At 43.0% G+C, this 20,785-nt stretch overlaps 1 protein-coding gene across 2 annotated transcripts in view; it reads right to left on the bottom strand.

Annotated features, from left to right (window-relative positions):
- ITGA6 (integrin subunit alpha 6) overlaps positions 1–20,785 on the bottom strand; it is a 78,600-nt gene that overhangs the window by 29,292 nt on the left and 28,523 nt on the right. For both annotated transcript variants that reach the window (XM_040475395.1, XM_040475396.1), the window contains exons 2-8: positions 11,248–11,372; positions 9,741–9,820; positions 8,066–8,321; positions 5,298–5,429; positions 1,751–1,961; positions 820–1,013; positions 585–673 (exon numbers count right to left, since the gene is read on the bottom strand). In XM_040475395.1, the coding sequence (XP_040331329.1) occupies positions 585–673; positions 820–1,013; positions 1,751–1,961; positions 5,298–5,429; positions 8,066–8,321; positions 9,741–9,820; positions 11,248–11,372 (1,087 nt within the window). The remainder of the gene's footprint in view (positions 1–584; positions 674–819; positions 1,014–1,750; positions 1,962–5,297; positions 5,430–8,065; positions 8,322–9,740; positions 9,821–11,247; positions 11,373–20,785) is intronic.

The raw sequence follows: 20,785 nt of genomic DNA, 5'->3' as shown, positions 1-20,785 counted from the left end.
AAATGATACTAAATTATAAATGAGTTATAACTAAGTCTACATGTTATCCAACACTTCATATATTTTATTTCATAGAAGTCATCTGATTTACATTGTATCTCAAAGGTTTTGAGACAAGTTTTGATGAGCTTCTTTACTATATACCAAACAAACCTCTCTGCCTGCCCTCCAAATGTCTTATCCTTCTCAAAAGCAATTTTTAATTTTTGGAGTCTCAATTCTCCATGTAATCACAATCATCTATTTCACTTGCCCCATTTTTACCTCCATTTAGTATGCTACTAAAGGAAAGATATCATATTTCCATCTATTTTTGCTGTGGCAAAATCATCTTTTCCTTTGTATTACTTCAACTCCTAATTTATCTAAGAAATTTTACAATTTAAATAAGCACATCTACATCATTGCATTTGTATCTATTTCCAAGCTATCTTCTAACAGTACATTTTTTAACTACAAAATTCACACTATTATAGATTTGTAAATAAAACATGAGTAGCACGAAAATGCACATAAACCCAAATGCCCTATTACAAGGCAAAAAGCTAAGACCCTTATTGTAGAAATCCAGGCTGTCTGGTTACCTGTGTTGGCTTGGTGTTTATTCCGTTCGGGGATCCGTGATAGATAAAAACCTTTCCCAGATCATCATAGGGAGCTCCAACGGCAATATCTGTTGAGGACATCACATTTCAACAAACACTACATTTTAAAAACGTTCCAATACAACATTTCAAAATAAGATGCCATGAGCACTCATCATCTTAGACAATCAATCTACCTATGAGCAGCATAACTGTTTCACAATCTATTACCTACCTTGGTAGCCATCTTGATTAATGTCACCAATATTTTTTACTGCAATGCCAAACATGGAATCTTTGGTTCCATTGAGACGAATTGGCTTCACATTATTCCACCTGCCTTGCTGGTTAATGTAAACATACACCGCACCTCCGACCTCTCCATCTCTATCAAAATACTGTGGGGCTCCAATAACTATATCTTGCCACCTAAAAATACAACAAGGGATAAAACAACCATCAGCTAAAATACCAGTAAGCTCACGGAGGATACCTCCAGCCCAGGTATTAGGGACACAGAGATAGGATGTGGAAAGGGTCTCAAATCTGGAATTCATTTCTCATCAATTAAAACATTTTAAGGTATTTTTATGTAATGTTTAGGTAACATACTGTTTCGGCATGTAAATGTTTATGCTTAGGTAAAACATTTTACATGGTAGCCCGTAATAAATGCCCAAAGAAAAATATCAAAGAACCTGAAGACAGTCCCCAAGTTAGAACGAGCGTGCACAGAGACTCCCCTCCACCCACCACCCGAAATGGCACCACCAGCCATAACTATTACTCTGTCCCCACTCCAATCCCTACTTTCAAAAGGACATCCTAGATGCTCTGACAGCCCCTGAAGAAATCACAGAAGAACGATGTAGGTGTCATTTTTCAAGTTAACTTTTTTTCCCCCAAATTTTAATTCTCACAGACCCAAAACGTGAGTTTTGATCTGAAAACCGAAAACTGAAATGTAATCCTACACCATGGGCAGGGCAATGAAGGTCTGCTGCCAAAATACAAGTGATAAAGATGTGACAGGATAGTAAAAACCTGGCAGCAAAAACACTCTTTGGAATCCACTAACCTGAAAGGATGGCTCTTCTCAAGACCTAAAGAAGCCAAAGAAGCCAACGTTCTCTTGGCAAGCGTAAAATAACCTAAGACCCTCTTACCCATCTTTGTTAAGGTCCACCACTGCCACGTCATAGCCGAATGACGATGCCAGACCCTCCCCGTCGAAAATGTGCTCAGGGAGAAGATGTGCAGACTTCATGTCTCTTTTCAGCAAAACCACAGCTCCACTGTGGTTGGCTCTTGGAGCACCGGACACGAAAGTGAGCTCATCTTTAGAAACAATACCTTTTCCTGAGTCCAAAGAAAAGCCTAGAAACACAAAGTAACAGTTCACATCACCCCGTATTTCAGGAGGTATCTACCATTGGTAACCCCATCACTACCTCTTCCTCTGGCTTCCAACCCTCTCCTTCTGAGCCTCTCTACCAGCTTATCACATTTACAATGCGAAAGAGTTACAGAGGTAAGAGGTCTGACTCAAGTACAAAGAAGTAGGCTATTTCATTGCTCTCTCAGGAAATATATTAAGACTTTTAGAGGAAACCACCTATGCTATTTAACATCTGTGTAACTTGAATCATGGAGCATTCATGCATCTGAAGAAGCTGCTCAAACCCCATTTTAATACTGGAACTGTGGGCCAAAGGAGGTCAAGCTAGATAGTAAATTATCACCGGAAAGGGTACACAGAGATACAACCAGACACAGCATACCTGAGTGCATGCTATAGGGCTCTGCTATAATGTAATGATTAGTGATCTCCTTGGTAATCAGGCAAGAACAAATGCTAACATCATTCGTATACCACAGGCAACATTTCAGTGTTTTGAACCAACTTGATTCTTGGACACAAACATGCAAACAAGACCATGGCTGGTGAGATACAGTATTTGAGAACCCAGTATAAACAATAGAGGTGAGCAAGCTGTCACTGATGACAATTACATACTTGTTCGGAGGGCAGAACATGTGAGACACCTGATTATAAAGCATCAGGTAGGATGTCAGATAACAGACTGAGATCTGGTAGCAAGTGAGTGTAAACGCCTCCATCAAAATCACTTGCATTAAGCAAATCTTGCTATGTAAAGGTGAGGCAGATGCAGAATGGTGTAAGCTCCCCCTTTTTAGTGGGGTTTATAAAAAGCTTCACCACTACTGTTGTAGTTCTCAAATTGTGAAGTTTGAGTGGCAAAATACGATGAGCTCCAAGTTTAGAAAAGGGTGATATAACTGAATCCAGCTCTGAAAACCATCCGGGAGCAGAGCCTCAACAGTGGCATGATCTCATGTGTGTGCTCCACTTAAAGGAAATAAAAAATAAAAAGATGGATGCTCTGTATGGATCAAAAAAAAATTCTTAAATGACCATGACCAAGAGAATTTATTTGTCATCTCAGAGGTCACAAACCTAGGTAGCTATTCATCATCACATCAGGGGACACGTTGGACCGCTCCCTGGGAGGCTGTGTTTTGTAAACAAACTGATCAGGATCTGCGTAGGAAACGCTGGTCAAAAACAGCAGGCCTGGACACGTGCACGGAACGGAAGAGATTGAAGGGAAAAGCCATTACGCTCTGTAAGAGGCACGAGAGCTTTGGCTGCTCCAGCCGAACGATGAGGCCACCAAGCCACCACCGCATCTAGCAAGCCACCCTCTTTGCCAGCTTCCCGAACCCCAAGCTGATCATTTTATTCCTTAAAACCACAGACTCGTTGAAATGACAGAGGCACAGACAGCACGGACAACAAAACATGTAACGACACAAACTTGACTGTTTCTCCTGCCAGACACCCACATTGGAAGAAATCCATTCATCAAAGTGGCAAATGTGCTTAATAAAAAGTGCTGAATCCTTTCAGATGCTCCAATAGCATCTTTGTTTACAAAAATCCATGGGCATCTATCTTAAAGACTAGACCACTGGTTTCTTGACCATGAAGTCAAATTATCATTTACAATTAAATACTTCTCTCTCTCTCAAAAATAAACATTAAAAAATTAAAATTCAGTACGTCTCGTCACAAATAACCCCTAAGTAACACGCTTGATTGGACAGCACATATATTCGAATAAAATATGGGTTTGTTGACAGTATTTATCCCGAAAAACCGTATTTAATATTGAGACTGCAAACTGCTGGCACCTGCATCCTTTCCTGTCCTGCGAAGCCATGGACGTGGTGGCACTCATGCAATCCAGCCGCTTCCCACCCTGACCCTGTCACTTCCATGAAACTTTCTCTCCTAGGCTGAGGGATCAGTAACTGTATGACCTTAGACTAAGAAATTAATCTTCCTAAGATACACTTTTTTCATCATCAAAAGAGGGATAATCATACTTATTTTATAATGTTTTGGGGAAGGTCAAGTAAGACCTGTAAAGTAGTAAATATACCACATGACTTAGAGCACATGAACCACACTTAACAAGTGATAAATTTAATTTTGCTCTGCTCTCTTGTATGCTTTCACATCAAATTTTTAATTTGGGGGCAGGAGGGAATGTCTGAAAGGTTGTTTTTTTCCCCTAAATTAACAGGATCATTCATGTATATGTACATAATTAGGCCATCTTAAGAATTTGTTTACTAACACATTGATAACAACTATTCTTTGTGTTGACTTATCTTCCATTGTTCCAGTAACATCTCTAGCACAGGGGGACTTTAAAAAAAAATAGGTTGGGGCGCCTGGGTGGCGCAGTCGGTTAAGCGTCCGACTTCAGCCAGGTCACGATCTCGCGGTCTGTGAGTTCGAGCCCCGCGTCAGGCTCTGGGCTGATGGCTCGGAGCCTGGAGCCTGTTTCCGATTCTGTGCCTCCCTTTCTCTCTGCCCCTCCCCCGTTCATGCTCTGTCTCTCTCTGTCCCAAAAATAAATAAACGTTGAAAAAAAAAAATAGGTTACTATTTAGGTTTAGGAGATTTTTTTTACATTTTTTTCAAGAAATGTGCAGTAATTATTCTTTATGTCAACTCATACCAAGAATTAAAGCTTTTAAAAGCCTTTGTGTAATTACCATAATGCACACGAATGATTTAGGACGCCCATTAGTAATGCAGACAAGCCTGAGGAGTTAGGGAACTGGCACTTAGACACGATCTGGGTGTCCTCCAGCAGTCCTGCCCAGCTTCCGCTGGAAAGCTGCCATGCCACCCGCCAGGGGCCCCGTGACATGGGGGCCCCGATCCACAAGCCGGGCCAACCCTGGAAGATCGACAGTCACAAAGGAAGGACGCGGAGGTTTTGACCCGCCACTGCAGAGTAACTTCATAAACGGAGCTCTCAAGAGTATCTCTAGAAAGAGGATATGGCTCAGCTGACTGCTAACATCCATGCATTTTTTTTCCCCACTGCATGAACAGCCTGTTTCAGGTTACAGAGGCCGATGCTAGCCCAAGAGATGGGCTTGAATGCAAGAGGTTTCCCATCTTGAGGGAGCCCAGGTCAGAAGGGAAGGGTCCCAGGCACCAGTCAGGTTACCTCAGGATCACCAAAGCTTAAACCCGACTGCCCATCAGAGCAGCCACAGGCCCCTGGTCCCGCCTGGCCCGTCCTCAGCCTCCAAGTCCAGGTCCAGGGAGGGCGCTGTCACACTGAGGCATCTGAAAAGACAGGCACGCCAAGCTTTGCTCATTCCTACCTAAGTAACTGTTAGCAGGAACAGGAACTAGACTTTCGTCATGGTCAGTCTCTCCACCAACTTCGTAAGGCCCATCTTCAAAGATGTTCATGTCAAAAAAAGTGTTATTCTTTTGCTCTACGCGAACAATGCCTACAGGAATGAAATGGCAAAAACAAAAAAACAAAAACAACAACAACAACAAAAAACAATGAAGATGAAAACAAAATCAAAGAGATGGTTCCTAATAAACATGCCTCGTGTTATCACTGTCAGTATAGGAAGAAAAGTCTAGAGGAAGAAAAGGCAAAGGAAAGGGGGCTTTTGAGGTTATTAAAGTTTAAAAAATCATGTTCGTGTGAATTTTTACAAAGAAATTGTTCTAGTTATTAAAAAAAAATGCACCATGCGTTTTTAGGAATTATCTTTATAATGCCACCAACTAGATGGAAAATGGAATGTTTACTTAACTAAACCTACAGAAAATAACTTTTTATTTTTTTTATTTTTATTTTTTAATTATTTTTTTTACCATTTATTTATTTTTGAGACAGAGAGAGACACAGCATGAACGGGGGAGGGTCAGAGAGAGGGAGACACAGAATCTGAAACAGGCTCCAGGCTCCGAGCTGTCAGCACAGAGCCCGACGCGGGGCTCAAACTCACGGACCGCGAGATCATGACCTGAGCTGAAGTCGGCCGCCCAACTGACTGAGCCACCCAAGCGCCCCCAGAAAATAACTTTTTAAAAGCTATAGGAGCCTGATGTAGCAATCCTATACCAATTTACCTACTTTACTATAGTGTAAAAGTGAAATGTTTTGATTCTTTCTCCAAATCACTTTCATGTGATGGAGGAGACTGGATTTCATCTTTCTAAAATTTTCACAATTAACCATTAAGAATTAAGAAGATTTCATATAGTAAACCTATTACATGACTTTTTAAAAATGGTAACATTTCAGGCCACCTGGATGGCTCAGTCAATTGAGCATCTGACTCTTGATTTTGGCTCGGGTCATGATCCCAGGGTCGTAGGATCAAGCCCCTCATCAGGCTCTGTGCTGAGCATGGAAGCTCCTGGAGATTCTCCCTCTCTCCCTCTGCCCCTCCCCTGCTCGCATGTGCTCTAAAATTAAATAAATAAATAAATAACGTTTTAAGTCAGGGTTTATAAAGCATATAAGACATGTTTCCCATAAATATATATATATATATATATATATACACATAATTGGTGGGTGTTTTTGTTATTTTACTATGTATGGCATCTCTTCTTGCTACAACAGAATTTTAAATTCAATGTGTTATTTTCATTAGGTCAGTATAACCTTACAAATACCGTCATGTTGGGGGTGGGGAGGCCAAAGGAGATTACTCCCAAAGGTTAACATGGATGATATAAAGAGGAAGGTGTCCTCGAGGATTATTTCTAATAGGAATTCGAACTTGAGCAGGGAGCAGGGGGAGGGGGGGTGGCATCTGGGTGGTTCAATCAGTTAAGCATCTGACTTTGGCTCAGGTCATGATCTCGAGGTTCATGAGTATGAGTCCTGCATCAGGTTCTGTGTTGACAGCTCAGAGCCTGGAGCCTGCTTCAGATTCTGTGTCTTCCTCTCTCTCTGCCTCTCCCCAGCTCACACATTGTCTCTCTCTCAAAAATAAATAAAAACATCTAAAAAAAAATTTTTTTTTAAAAAGGAATTCAAACTTGGGAGGTTTTTAAAATGCATCTCCTGGGGCGCCTGGGTGGCACAGTCGGTTAAGCGTCCGACTTCAGCCAGGTCACGATCTCGCGGTCCGTGAGTTCGAGCCCCGCGTCGGGCTCTGGGCTGATAGCTCAGAGCCTGGAGCCTGTTTCCGATTCTGTGTCTCCCTCTCTCTCTGCCCCTCGCCCATTCATGCTCTGTCTCTCTCTGTCCCAAAAATAAATAAACGTTGAAAAAAAAAATTAAAAAAAAAATTAAATAAAATGCATCTCCTAAGTATTTCCTAACTTAGTGAAAATGTTATAGGATTTATTTTAATAAAAAGAAGTCTTATGTCTAAATCATATACATTTTTCTTCATTATGCATTAGAGTTAATTGTCCTTTATAACATACTGGTTTTCTATGCCTGCCTAAGTTCTTCAGAGAAGTTAAACTTTATATAGGAGCTGACCAGGTTCATCCAGTCAAAACTGAGGACCATTCTCCCCTCCCTCCCTCCGTCTCCTTTTACCTATATCACAATCATCATTAAACGATACCACTAAACAACTTTCCTGTAAATTATCTAAAATTATCATCTCAAAATTCCCCTAGTTCATCTACCCTTCTAACTTTTCTGCTTTATTAGTAAAACACAGCCTTTTAAGATAATATATAATGAAAGATATATCTGTATTAGTACACTGTTACTTATATAGGACACCAATTATTTTGTTTTCAGATCACAACCTTAAAATGCAATGTTTACTAACATTAAAACATAAAACTTTCACCTTCAAGAAACAGGAAAACACAAACAGAAAAAACCCACTAATGTTAATTATTATATTCTTACAGAAAAAGGCTAACTACTTGTATTAATATAAATTGCTGAGAGAAGGAAAAAATATCTTCAAACATTTCCACCACTGTTTCTGAAATCACATAATTGAGAGATTATAAGATCCTACCTTACTTCTATAATACACAAGTGTCTTGTAACACATTTGGTTTCAATTTAAAATGTTCTCAATCATGGTGCATATAGGAGAACTTACGTAGTCAGTCTAATCTCTATTGCTGTAAGTACATGTCCTACCTTTCCAGTTATAAGTGCCTGGGGCTCCAAACACGATGTAATGAAAGTCTTTCGTGAAAGTAGCTGCAACTCCTTGCTGGCAAGAACCAAATTTTTCATGGCCTCTCAATCGGCCATCGCAGAAACTCCAGTCTCCTCCATCCATGTCATCCTCAATCCTGAGATTCTGACTCAGGACGTAACACCTTCCAAAGATGTCGCGGGATTCCTGCTTTGTATTGACGTGTTGCCTTTTTTCGTATCGGTGAGCACATGTCTGCAAACAGATGGAATGAAGCTGCCCATTCATTTCCACAAAACTTAGGTTTATTATGGACAATTTTATGAATTTGTAATAAAGAGGGATTAATTCTAAATGGGATGTGAAACATGTCCTCATCCTGGGCCTGGATCCCAAACCAGCAATCGTTCCCCCAAGTGGCACTAAGAAGACCGTTATCTAGCACATAGGAACTAGGACTCCTGTCTTCTTTTCACCTGGAGAATAACGCTCCAGTCCAAATACTGAATGCCAATCTGTAATCCACAGGCAATTTATTTGTAAATTTACCTGTCACATTAACAATGGGAAATATCTTATTTCATTTTCTTAATTTAATTGGCTTTAATGGCCGTATGAAATTTCACATCAGTGTGTTTGTGAAAATATGTAATTACATTCCAGAGGAGGGAAATCAGACGTATTTTCATAGGGATCAGGCAAACACAGCTAAGACAAAAACATTTCCCTTTTACCCACACTATTTCCTTATAATCACTCCTAACTTATACTCTAAAGTCTGAGATTAAGTTTATTTTAAAAGGCAGAGAGAATTATACTGCCAGAAAAGATGAAATAATCCCTATAATTTTACAAGATATTCATGGCTACCCTCCATGTAACAGAGGATGAATAGACTTTACAATATCCAAGTTGATTTCCTGTAAGGATCCCTTAGATATCAAAACTTAGTGTTCAGTAAAATTCTCATTTTTTTTTCAAAACCCTGTATAAATTTGTCACAGCAGCCAGATTTTGAAACAGACACGCAAGGATGGTCATAAGCCAGCCTGGAAGGCACCACCAAGGCCATCTCACAAAGCCACCTAACAAACCTCTTTTCTTCACTACACTTGTATTTGACTTGTCAGAATAAACAACCAAGAAGTTTTAAATTATCTGATCTTACTTTCCATGACCATTCCCACATTTTTTTTTAATGTTTATTTTTGAGACAGAGAGAGACAGAGCATGGACGGGGGAGGGGCAGAGAGAGAGGGAGACACAGAATCGGAAACAGGCTCCAGGCTCCGAGCCATCAGCCCAGAGCCTGACGCGGGGCTCGAACTCACAAACCGTGAGATCGTGACCTGAGCTGAAGTCGGACGCTCAACCGACTGAGCCACCCAGGCGCCCCATTCCCACATTTTTAATAACTCCTCTGAAAAAGACACATAGTTCCTGAGACAGAAACCATGTCTAGTTTTGTGTTTTAAGGACCATCAGAAATCACAGGAAAAATAATGCCTTGATTTCTTCTTGACACCAATGCCTGCTTTAAAGCAGTCAATCTTCTAGAAGGTACAACTCTGTGTGGGCAGGGGCTCTGCCAGTCTTGTGCACTACTGTACGTCTCATGCTGGCATGTAACAGGCACTCAGACATTGTGGAATGAACACGCTTCTCTACACTTACCACAACTTTGCCCCCTGGACCTTGGCTCTGGACGGTGACCCCCATCCATTGATCTTCCTTGCTTTCTGATGAAGGGTCAGCTGTGGAAAGCAGCGCAGGTGAGACAACACAGTTAGGACCTTCAAAGTGACTGGAGCAGTCAATAAACAAGAGATGAACACAATACAAGACGGTTTCTAAATTGCCCAGATTCTGAGTCTTGCTACTTAGTAAATTCATGTACTCAATTCAGAAAAATTATTTCTCATTTTAAGAAAATGGGTAAGTGGTTATTGGTAAGAATCTTCTGTAAAATTCTTAAATAAAATATATAGCTCTATTTGGTAGCCCTCCATCCTCTCTGACACCTAGGGTCCTGAGTACAGAAAGGCATTTGAAAATTATAAGGCTAAGAAGCAGCCCTCCCTCGTATGCCACTTAAAGCAAAGATATATTTAAAAAAGCAGTGATGCAGAAATCCAGTTTCCAAACTCCAGCTATCATCCAAACTAACACAAAATGGGCAGTTCTCTACATAGTATCAAATTTGTTACATAACAGCATGAATCATTCTCTTCATTAGAGATAGGAAGCAAGGCCTCAGATTCACTTTATTATCTATCAATGTCAAAAAGGAAAATAGATATATTTTTAGTCCCTCCCCCCAGGAAAGAGAGATATCACAAACACCATCATGTATGTTCATTTCAGTATCAATCTAAACCTACTGTGTGACCCTGTCTCCAATTTGCTGCCTTCCTCAATGAGAAGGCAGGTATGATTTTTAATCTTGAATCATTACAAAAATGCAAACACTAAGTCACTTTAAGTAGACGGAAGCCAAAACGTCAAAGGGTGATTAAGTCTAAATTACCCATGGGTTTTGGTTTATTCTTTATACAGGTTGGTGTCTTTTTTACAAGTTTCCCACAATTAACATGTATCATTTGCTAATCAGGAAAAAAACAAAAACAAAAAAACAAACGTTATTTCTAAAATATGTAAAATCAAGAGAAGCACCTAAACGTGAATCTGCAAATCAACTTAGACCAAGAATGTCAAATCCAGCTCGCTTGAGCCTTCTTAGTACACTAACTGCTCTGCTCAGCATGGAGGCCTCACAAAACAAGCCGGTCTGAGCCAGCAGGGAAAAATTATCCACGATGGTCAGTTTTCATTTCAGAGAGAGCTGATACTTAAAACAGACTTTCTCCCACATAGTTTAACAGCAAGCGAGAACTTTTGGCAGCTAAGTACAAGCGATGCCCAATTTTCTTGCCGCCGTGAATTGTTTTAACAGCCTCCTGTAGAACCTCAACACATCACTAGGTGGCGACATCAATACACCATATCAGTTTAGAGAGCAGGATTAGGAAGGGCAGCAATTTCAAGCATCCCACCAAACAATTCAAGACATGTAATGAAAACAGGCCCTCTCTCCGAGAATACTTGGACCTCCCTCCCCCCTCATGGAAAGGGCAAGTGGGATATGGGCGAGCTGGCCAAGTGGACACAGTACAGAACACACCATCATTATCAAATTCAATCCGTGTGCAAGGCCCCCGGGAGGTGATGTCGCAGCTGTACAAGCCTCCTGTTCTGTTGGCCCTCTGCAGTGGAAGGGCCACGGCCCGCGGGGCCCCTACGAGCAACCTGTTGACAAAAGAGAGAATTGGGGGATTGGAGTTTAAAACACACTTAACATTTCAATCAGTCAGAACCAAGACAGGTGGGAAATCATTCTTTGTCAAGAGCTCCCAGATGCCCTGCTGGCTTGGGCGCTGGGGAGAGTGAAGGTCGAGTCCCGTGACCGGCTCATGCAACACACACATGCACAGCTAGCCAAGTCAAGCCTCAGAAGAGGGGTTGTTCAAACAAGGCGAAAAGTATCAGCCATCTGTCACAGTATCAGCACCTCTCTGCTGAGTAGGATTCTGGTGTTTTAAAAGACACACTTTTCATAGATAGAACATGACCCCTAAACCTAAACCAAGGACATATGGAACTTAACAGACAAATGCTCCCACACGGGAGGGGGGAAAATGGTCCCGTTAAACTTAACAAGCAACGATGTGTCAATTTCTAACACTGTGCCTTCCTGAGGTATTTTTCAAAGGTACTTTTAACCTTTCAAAGGTAAATTTCACCTAAATCTTCAGTATACATACTGGCTAAATTAATGAAACAGGGAGGCCATTAGGCTGATGTGGCTCTAATGACGTGGCAGCCTATGTAAGCAAAAAATATCTAAGCCTATAAATGCCTCAAGGTTATAAAATCAAACCCAAGGACAACCGATCACAAACAGCCAGTCAGGCTTTAAGCTACAGCTGATTAAATAATTTTTCTTTGATTCTTTACTCCCTGTAAGCAGGTCTTTCCCCTGGTTCCTGTTGGCAGAGCACTCCTAACCACTTCCAACTTGCTGCTGCCAGATTCCCATTGATTTTTGCTCAAATAAACTCGAAGTTTTTAAAATAGGCTTCAGCTTATCTTTTAACAATACTGATTTAGATCCTAAGCTCGCCCAAGTTACAACCGGCCTGAATTTATTTCCCTCCGTCCCCTTCTCTGCCTTTCTGCATCACTTCTTACTTTTGGCACTCTTGAATCAGACAGGGTCCTCCACATTCCTCCTATCAGCCTGGCACAGAGACCACAGGCAGGGTCTGGGCAGTGCCACCTACATACTAGGTATTGTAATGCTCCTTCTTCTTCCCTCCCACCCCAGTGTTGTTAGCTCCTGTAAGAAGGGGCCTTATCCCCAACCCACAATCCTTAAAGTCTCAGTGTCACAGCCAGAAGGGATCTCTAGAGTCCTACTGTCTTTCTGCAGGGTTCCTGTTGCTAATGCTCTTTACTCACCATCTTTGGGTCTGACTGACTCATGGAACAGCTAGGAATAGAGACAAAGAGAAGGAACACACCTGACTGGACAGAGAGAAGCAAGGCTGGAGCTGGGGGAGAGGGCTAGACGCACAAAAGTGAACAAACAACCCCCAAGCAGAAAATAGGCCACTCCTGGCCTTTAAGAAACGCACAAAATTCAGATGCAAAATAAAAATAATAAATAAATAGATAAAATAAAAATTAAAATTTAAAAAAAAACCCCACCTACAAACAAAAGTCTCTACCACCTGTCTCTATGATCCCAATAAAGGATTTAACAAAAACAACAACAAAAAATCTAAACCAATACAATGCAGCAGGTGCAACAGAAGGAAATGCACTCAAAAATGGAGGGGCCAGACTTTGTCCAGGGAGGGCGAGTGCAGCCAGGTGTCACAGAATGAGAGCTGGCTCATGCAGGAACACACGCCCCTAGCGCTGTCCTTCCTCCCGGAACCTTGGACAGCAGGCACAGTGAGCTTCCACCTCGAACCCCATCCCACACTTGAAGGGATGAACAGCATACACCAAAACACAGAACTGGAATGGAGACTCAGCAGGACAAAGGCAGGGTCCTTAGTGCCTGGAAGTTTCTGGCAGAGAGTTGAGGCAAGACCAATGGCCACAGGGACTGCCCCACATACATATTCCATGAATGTTGTCCCAGATCCCAGGAGCTCTGACAAATAACTGAGAGGTGAGCTGGCCTCGACCGTCAGTGAGCAAGGATTACCTGGCAGGATGGGGATGGAACCCTGACCCAGGGACTGGGTGGGACTAGCAAGGCGCTGGGGTCAACAGCGCTGAATCACAGGATGTGAGCACTGGAGGCACCAGAAAGCATCTAGCTCCCTAATTTTACAGAACAGAAAACAGAGGCCTTTGCAAGGAGGATAAGCAGTCTGCCCCTAAGATCTCACGGCTAGATATAGGTATAAGCATATATCTATATAGATACACAGATATAGACAGGACAAAAAAATTACTTTGGAGCAATGTTTTTTCCCATCCCTATTAGATGCTTCCTAGGAAATAAAACCCAGGATTTTCAGGCATTTACAACTTTGCGGAAAGGGCAAAACCTACACAAACGAAACACTGAAACAAGAATTGCTGAATTGCTCTGGTAACTGACAGATGTAAGCAAAATATGGAAAGGCTGAAGGAAGGCGGAGTGAAAGGGTTGCTGGAATTGGGTGGGGTGAAGGTTGGGAAGAGGTTATCTGTAAAGGTAACCAACTGCAACGGGAAGGCTATAAAGAGCAGCCGGGGAGTTCCAAGGTTATTACAGCGTCTTCTCTGACCACTTCCTCTCCTCCTCATCCACACCCGAGGCTAAAGCAGGTGCTGGGCTTGTTATTTCATGTTCACTCATTCACTTATTCATTCCACAAACATTTAAAAACCTTCTAGAATGAGTACGGGTTGCCCTCGCACCCTCCCCCCCCCCAAAAAAACTCTGGCCCTGAGGGAGGCAGATTCATAAGCAGGTACTAAACCAGAGGGAGGCAGAGGCCATGCGAGGGCGGGACCGGTAATCCTGCGCACGGTCCGGGGCGGGGGCACCAAAACCTGCCTGCAGGGAAGGGGGTCACCCAGACCACAGCAGAGCTGGGGGTGCAGATGAGGGGCTTGTCACCTGCAGAGGCTGACCGCGGGCAGGGGGAAGGAGCCAGAGGAAAAGGAGGGGTGGGAATCGGTGATGCCACAAGACGGAGCTGGGGAGGCGCAAGCTGGTCAGTGGAGTTGGGGGTTCTGGGGTGAAGGGCCAGAGGCACACGCACCCGCGGAGCCCCTCAGCGCCCCAGGCTGCCGTGCCCTGCAGAGGGTAGGCGCTTGCGGACTTCCTGTCCACGTACACGGACAGTCCGGAGTAGGCCTGCCACCTCCCCCAGCCCCCTTTCTCCTGGCAGAACGCTAGGGCCTCTCCCTCCTCAGTACCTCCACTTTCCACTTGTCCCCCTTACCCAGAGTGGCCAAGACAAGCCTTTAGCAGGCATGTGAGAAATGGGAGGGCTTTCACTCCAGTCTGCCAACTGTGACAGCAAAATTTCATGTGTGCTAAAGACACCAACCTCTCGCAGGAGGAGTCCACCCATGTCGCTCGTGGCAACTGCCGCAGATGAAAGCCGACATACAGAAGAATGGAAACAGCAAGAAGGTCTGAGGGTGTGGGGAGGGGCAGGAAACACAGAAGAGAAGTTGGCAAACACGAGAAATGGACTCCTGGAGAACAACGTTAAGGGTCACGTCGCCGCCTGGTGGGCTTTGCCTGCACGCGTTCCCACCACAGTCCTTCCTCCCAGGTCCCCGGACAGCTGGCACAGTGAGCCCACTTCAGAACCCATCCCACCCTGGATGGAGGGAGGCTGAGTGCTCTGGGGCCCCCAGCAGACCCCCTCCAGCCTCGGGCCCCAGCCAGTCAGAGGAAGAGCAGACAGCAAGCAAGTACTGGGGCGGAAGGGTGCCCCTGCTCTGGCTGCACCTGGTTCCCTGGGCCCACACTTAATCGGAAATTCGGGAAAACAATGACTGGGGTGGGGGAGGGAAGGGCAGGTGGAATTGAGTTGGATAAAATGAGAAGCACAGAAAATGCAAGGAAGCACCTTGATGGAAAAACACAGTAACTAACCCCAACCAAATTCAACAACTGGCAGGCGTCTCAATCCTCAAGGTGAAAGCAGTCTTCTCTGGATCAGGAAATAAGCAAACTCTTAATTCTGCTCGAAACCAGCCTTTATCAGGAGGTCACAGCCCATAAGTGGAGGCTATGTCTGGCAGGAACAAATACTCAAAAAGAGCTGTGTCCACTCAAACAATACCATCCCCGGTGCAAGTCCCGTCTAAGTCCTGTAGGATGGGCACTGGTCTATAAGCCATTCAAATACAAGCGGCGTCCTGAGCTAGCCGACTGGTACAGCTCCAAAAAGGGTGGTGTTCATGTAGAGGAACCCTGAGGTCACACCAGAGTCCACAGTTTCTGCTCAAAGCCCAGTTTTCTTCACTTTGCCCCCAATACCCCTAGAGGCTGCTTCGGTGTAGGCAGCACACATTCTCTAGGCACGGCCAGGATACCCACAGCGACTCCTAGGACTCAGGTAGTAGCTGCTGGTCTGTTGAGTTCATTTCCTCTTAAGGAGCAGTGGTAGCAGCTGCTGTTATTACTAAGCCACATGTATGGAGGAATTCAAACCTGGAGTGACAATTCATATTCAAAGTGGCAGGGGCCAGCGGATAGAAGTTATGGCCTTCAGGGGCGCCTGGGTGGCGCAGTCGGTTAAGCGTCCGACTTCAGCCAGGTCACGATCTCGCGGTCCGTGAGTTCGAGCCCCGCGTCGGGCTCTGGGCTGATGGCTCAGAGCCTGGAGCCTGTTTCCTATTCTGTGCCTCCCTCTCTCTCTGCCCCTCCCCCGTTCATGCTCTGTCTCTCTCTGTCCCAAAAATAAAATAAAAAAACATGGAAAAAAAAAATTTTAGAAGTTATGGCCTTCAAAGGGAAGTGGTGGAAATTAACAGAACTGGGTCTAAAAAGCCTATTCCCATATCAGGTCAAAAGAAAAACTGTCAAGGAAGGGCAAGAATCTAAGTTTTAAACTAAGATTGTCTTAGGCGCCAAAAGGAACAGGAAAAAATACTTCCCAGATTGCTTTCCACAGGGCTAGTGAAACATCACCTTTACTATTTTGAAGCTGCAGTCACATAAAAACTGCCCTGGGATTCCAACATATTGGAAAGCCACATTTAAAATATAAAACTCAGAGGCGCCTGGGTGGCTCCGTCAGTTAAGCGTCGTCCAACTTCGGCTCAGGTCATGATCTCATGTTCAGGGGTTCGAGCCCCGCTTCAGGTTCTGTGATGACAGCTCAGAGTCTGGAGCCTGCTTCAGATTCCGTGTCTCCCTCTCTCTCTGCCCCTCCCCCCCTCTCAAAAATGAATAAACATTTTTAAAAAATTTTAAATACACTACTCAGGGCACTTGGCTGGCTCAGTCAATAGAGCGTGGGACTCTTGATCTCTGGGTCATGAGTATGAGCCCCACATTGGGTACAGAGATTACTTACATAACTAAAACCTTTTAAAAAACCCACAAAATTCAAAACCTGCAAAACCACATCATCATTCTCTTTAAAGATGAGAAAATCTGAAATAGTAAAATACAATATGAAAGGCTAATAATGACACAAGTATGACATAAAACTGAGGGTACGGTATTAAAATTCAAGGTCCTTTTGGAATCCCGATCAGAAGTCCTAACACAAAGATTCGGGACCCACTGTCATGCCATTAACCACAAGGTTATTTCAAACTTCAAGTACTCCTATTTCATATACGCAAGTTCTCCCCCAAACAGAGCAGGTATACTTTTGTATAACTACTTCAACCAAAAGATCTAAACACTGGAACACTTTTTTTAAAACTCTAAGCACAATAGCAGCTTTGCTTCATTGCTTTTGGCAATAACTCATTTCCTCGAGGATTAAAGATTCTGCCTCTAGCTATGCAACTCTGTCCCAGGAAACATGAAATATTCTTCATTAGAACAAGGACACTATTATTGCCTAATTTAAAACACAGCCTTCTTAGTTTCTTCAAATTAAGCATTAGAAAATTAGAAGACAGCCTTACCGTGGATTTGTGTCGCCTCTGCATTTAACCCATCCTCAAACTCAATTTTTAATTTTTGTTAAATACAAATGACAAGAAACCAAACAGAAAGAACTTATGATGGAAAGCAATAGATTCCAAACTCATCCCAAGCCCCAGTCTCTAGGTATACCTCTTTAAAAAAAAAAAAAAAAAAAAAAAAGCCTGTATTTACTTCTCCATAATTCCATTACTTCTGCCTATATTTTTATCTCTTGATTTATCAGCTTTGGACAATAACTGTTGGCCCCACAACATGAAAAGGGAAGAACTTACACTACTTGGGACTGCACTTTCCCTCCTATGTTTAGCAACTATATTACCTTAGTTCTTGTATTTGTTACCCTTAACATTTTCACAATATACTTAACCCTCTATTTTCCCTTCACCAACTTTCAACAAAATCTGTCTCCATTCCCAAATTAGGGAGACGAAGGCTTCAGCATTCTGACCCTTTCCCCCAAACTTCCCCTTCCAAGTCCTACCACCCATCAGCTAAACTTTTACACTATTATCAGACTATATTACCACTTACATTTTGTCTTGTGTAACCATAATTCGGTCACCTGTTCTTTTACATAACCAGGTAAATATTCAGCGTTGAATCAAACCACACTGAAATTATCCTCTTTCTTCTATCTGGGACCTGGGTCAGAGTCCTTGGCCTCAAAGGAAACTGTCCCCAGCACCAAGGTCAAAGAGACTTCTTACATTCTACCAATGGCTTAGTGTACTTCACACTTGAACCATGACTTTTGCTTTTCTTGGCATTTCTCTTGCCCTTTTCCTCACCTTGTTTGCTTTTTTCTAGCCTCCATCGTTTCTAAGCCCCCAGTCATACCTTGTATTAAATCAGGATTGCTTCTCTGCTCAGGTTTCCTCCTCAGAGGCCTCAGACCTCCCATCACTACACGGATTATTCCAGGGCTGTGGTACTGGGTCACCCTAGGACTGCCCTCCTGGGCTGATCTGCTTTGGAAAACAGATTTCCCTCTAATTCTAATTATTTTCTTAAAAACCATCCTACAGGACAGTATATGACAGGCAAACTTAGTCCCTCTATATACAAAAATGTCATTATTCTGCTCTTACCCTTGATTGATAGTTTGGTTGTTTTTTTCTAGGCTGAAAAACATTTTCTTCAGAACTTTAATATTACTGCTGTTATTCTAGCACCCAATGAAAATTCTGAGGGAAGTCCAGTTTTGACTTCTTTGAACTTTTAGGTTCTTCACTTACCCTGGGCCTTCTCAACAGCAAAACATACAACCACCACCATGTATCTGCACGTGAGCCTTTATTCATTACCTGTGCACTGACTGCATGGCCTCGACCCATGGAATTAGAACATTAATTTCTAAGAAACTCGTGGGACGCCTGGTGGCTCCATCGGTTAAGCGTCCGACTTCAGCTCAGGTCATGATCTCACCGTCCGTGAGTTCGATCCCCGCGTCGGGCTCTGTGCTGACAGCTCAGAGCCTGGAGCCTGCTTCACGTTCTGTGTCTCCCTCTCTTTTTGACCCTCCCCTATTCATACTCTGTCTCTGTCTCAAAAATAAATAAACATTTAAAAAAAATTTCTAAGAAACTTGTACGGTACATTTATCACTTTACAGGTTCTATTTTCTGTGCTCTTTCTGGAACTTCCTAACTAGTCAGGTGTTAGGCCTCCTGGATTAGTCTATCTTTTCTCTCATTTTCTTCCTTCTCTAAGGCTTTTCAACTTGATTTTCCAATAGTTTTATTGAAAACCCTGAATTTCAGCAGTTATGTTTGTAATCTCCAAAAGCTCTTACTTGGTTCTGATCGTGCCTTTTACATAACAATGCACTCTATTATTAACTTGTGGATCAGCATGTTCTCAAAACTCTGAGCATTTTACCTAGGTTTTTCCCCCCTCAGGTCTCATTCTGTTCCTGGATTATCTGTTTCCCAGTGTTTTCCTGGGTTTACTGCAGCCATTCCCTTTTATGTTCTCATCACATGCCTCATGATCCTTGGTTCTCATGTGTGGGTGTTGTCTTAAAAGGTCCATTTTTGGCTTGGTCTCACCCTGAGAAGGAATTCTGAAGGGAGTCCCGGGTAGGGCCTGCAGGATTCACTATTGGCTGAGTGGGTGGGGAGCTGCTGTCAGACTACAAACCACTCTTCAAATAAATGCTAGAGGAGGAAGCCTTGAATTCTTGGGGTGCCAGCATTCACACCAGAAGACCTAGCTTTGGGTTGTTTTGGTTTTGGTTTTTAATAACACATAGCTTCCTTGTCTACAAGAATCTGTTTTTTATTTTTGAGTTGCAATCAAGCTCTTAAAACCTGTCAACAATCCCATCCCGCTGCCCCCGAAAGAGTACTATGGGGTTTGGTTTTCGTTCTGGCCACAGTGTTAAATGCCAACAGACTATATACTCTGCACAGAGTGGGGAATGATGGTGCTATCTGGTATCTGTGGTCCTGCACACAGACCTTCCCTTCCAGATATATACCTCATTCCCCAGTCCCCGCCTTACCTGAGGATTCCAAGGGTGGTCCGTCACAGGTGGACCACCCCCACCCCCCAGTTCCCACGTGACGTGCTCCAGACTGCGGTTCCTCCCCTTGTCACAGTCATAAGCCAGAGCCCATCTGCTTCCTGTCTCTCAGTAACCTAGTCTCACCCACTATGGAGCCTTGAGGAGCCTGGAGGGAAACCCTGTATACCCAGCCCACCATCTGCAACCTTAACTCAAAATCCAATAGTTTCTTGAAGGAATCAGGTCTTCATTCCAGCCTTGTTTCCTGGCCGTCTGCAGAGGTCTTTCTCCCAACTGTTCCCATAACACCTCTTTATCATTACTACCCTCTCTCATATACTGTGTGTACCTACTTAGAAGACTCCCTGCATGGAAAAAAAAAAAAATCCAAAACAGGTTTTCTAGCCAATTTGTGTATGTAAGCTTTCATGAATATAGAGGATAGTCAATTGACCACATCTGATCATTTATACATTTTAAATAACACGTTAAACATCTAAAAATAGTTTTACTTGTATTTCATGAAGTGATTTTATTCAAACTCCATATGCTTCTTTGACATTACTTTCTGAAAGCCAGGTCTAACCCAGTTTTCAGGAGCATTCCCAGGACATTTTAAAGTTTATAACAACATCCAAGACTTGCAATTATGGTGTCAAATCCTGAGGAATTATTACTAAATGGGAGCTAAATTTCTTTGCCTCCTTTTTAAAAGCAATTTATTTTATTTAAAATATTTTAAAACCAATTTAACCTCTATCCTCATCCACAATTATAACTGATTGAGGTCCTTTCAGGCTAATGTGTTTATAACAAACAGAACTTTGTTTTTCAAAATAAAGTAATCAAGAGGGCAGTTCTCACAGAACATCTTTATAAGGGTTCACATAGAAGGTGGAATCATTTGGAGGTGAAAAAATAGATCTTTCATTATATTCAAGGGTGCACAGAAAACAAATCTTCAAGACCCCCCCAGCCGGAGAGCTCCCCATGCTGTGGACAGGCATCTCAGGAAAGACCTCC

Source organism: Herpailurus yagouaroundi, unplaced genomic scaffold, assembly GCF_014898765.1.
Source record: "Herpailurus yagouaroundi ecotype Mexico unplaced genomic scaffold, PumYag 140, whole genome shotgun sequence".
NCBI classification, from domain to species: domain Eukaryota; kingdom Metazoa; phylum Chordata; class Mammalia; order Carnivora; family Felidae; genus Herpailurus; species Herpailurus yagouaroundi.
The sequence above is the reverse complement of the archived record's forward strand: the minus strand, read 5'-3'. Positions and strand labels throughout refer to the sequence as shown.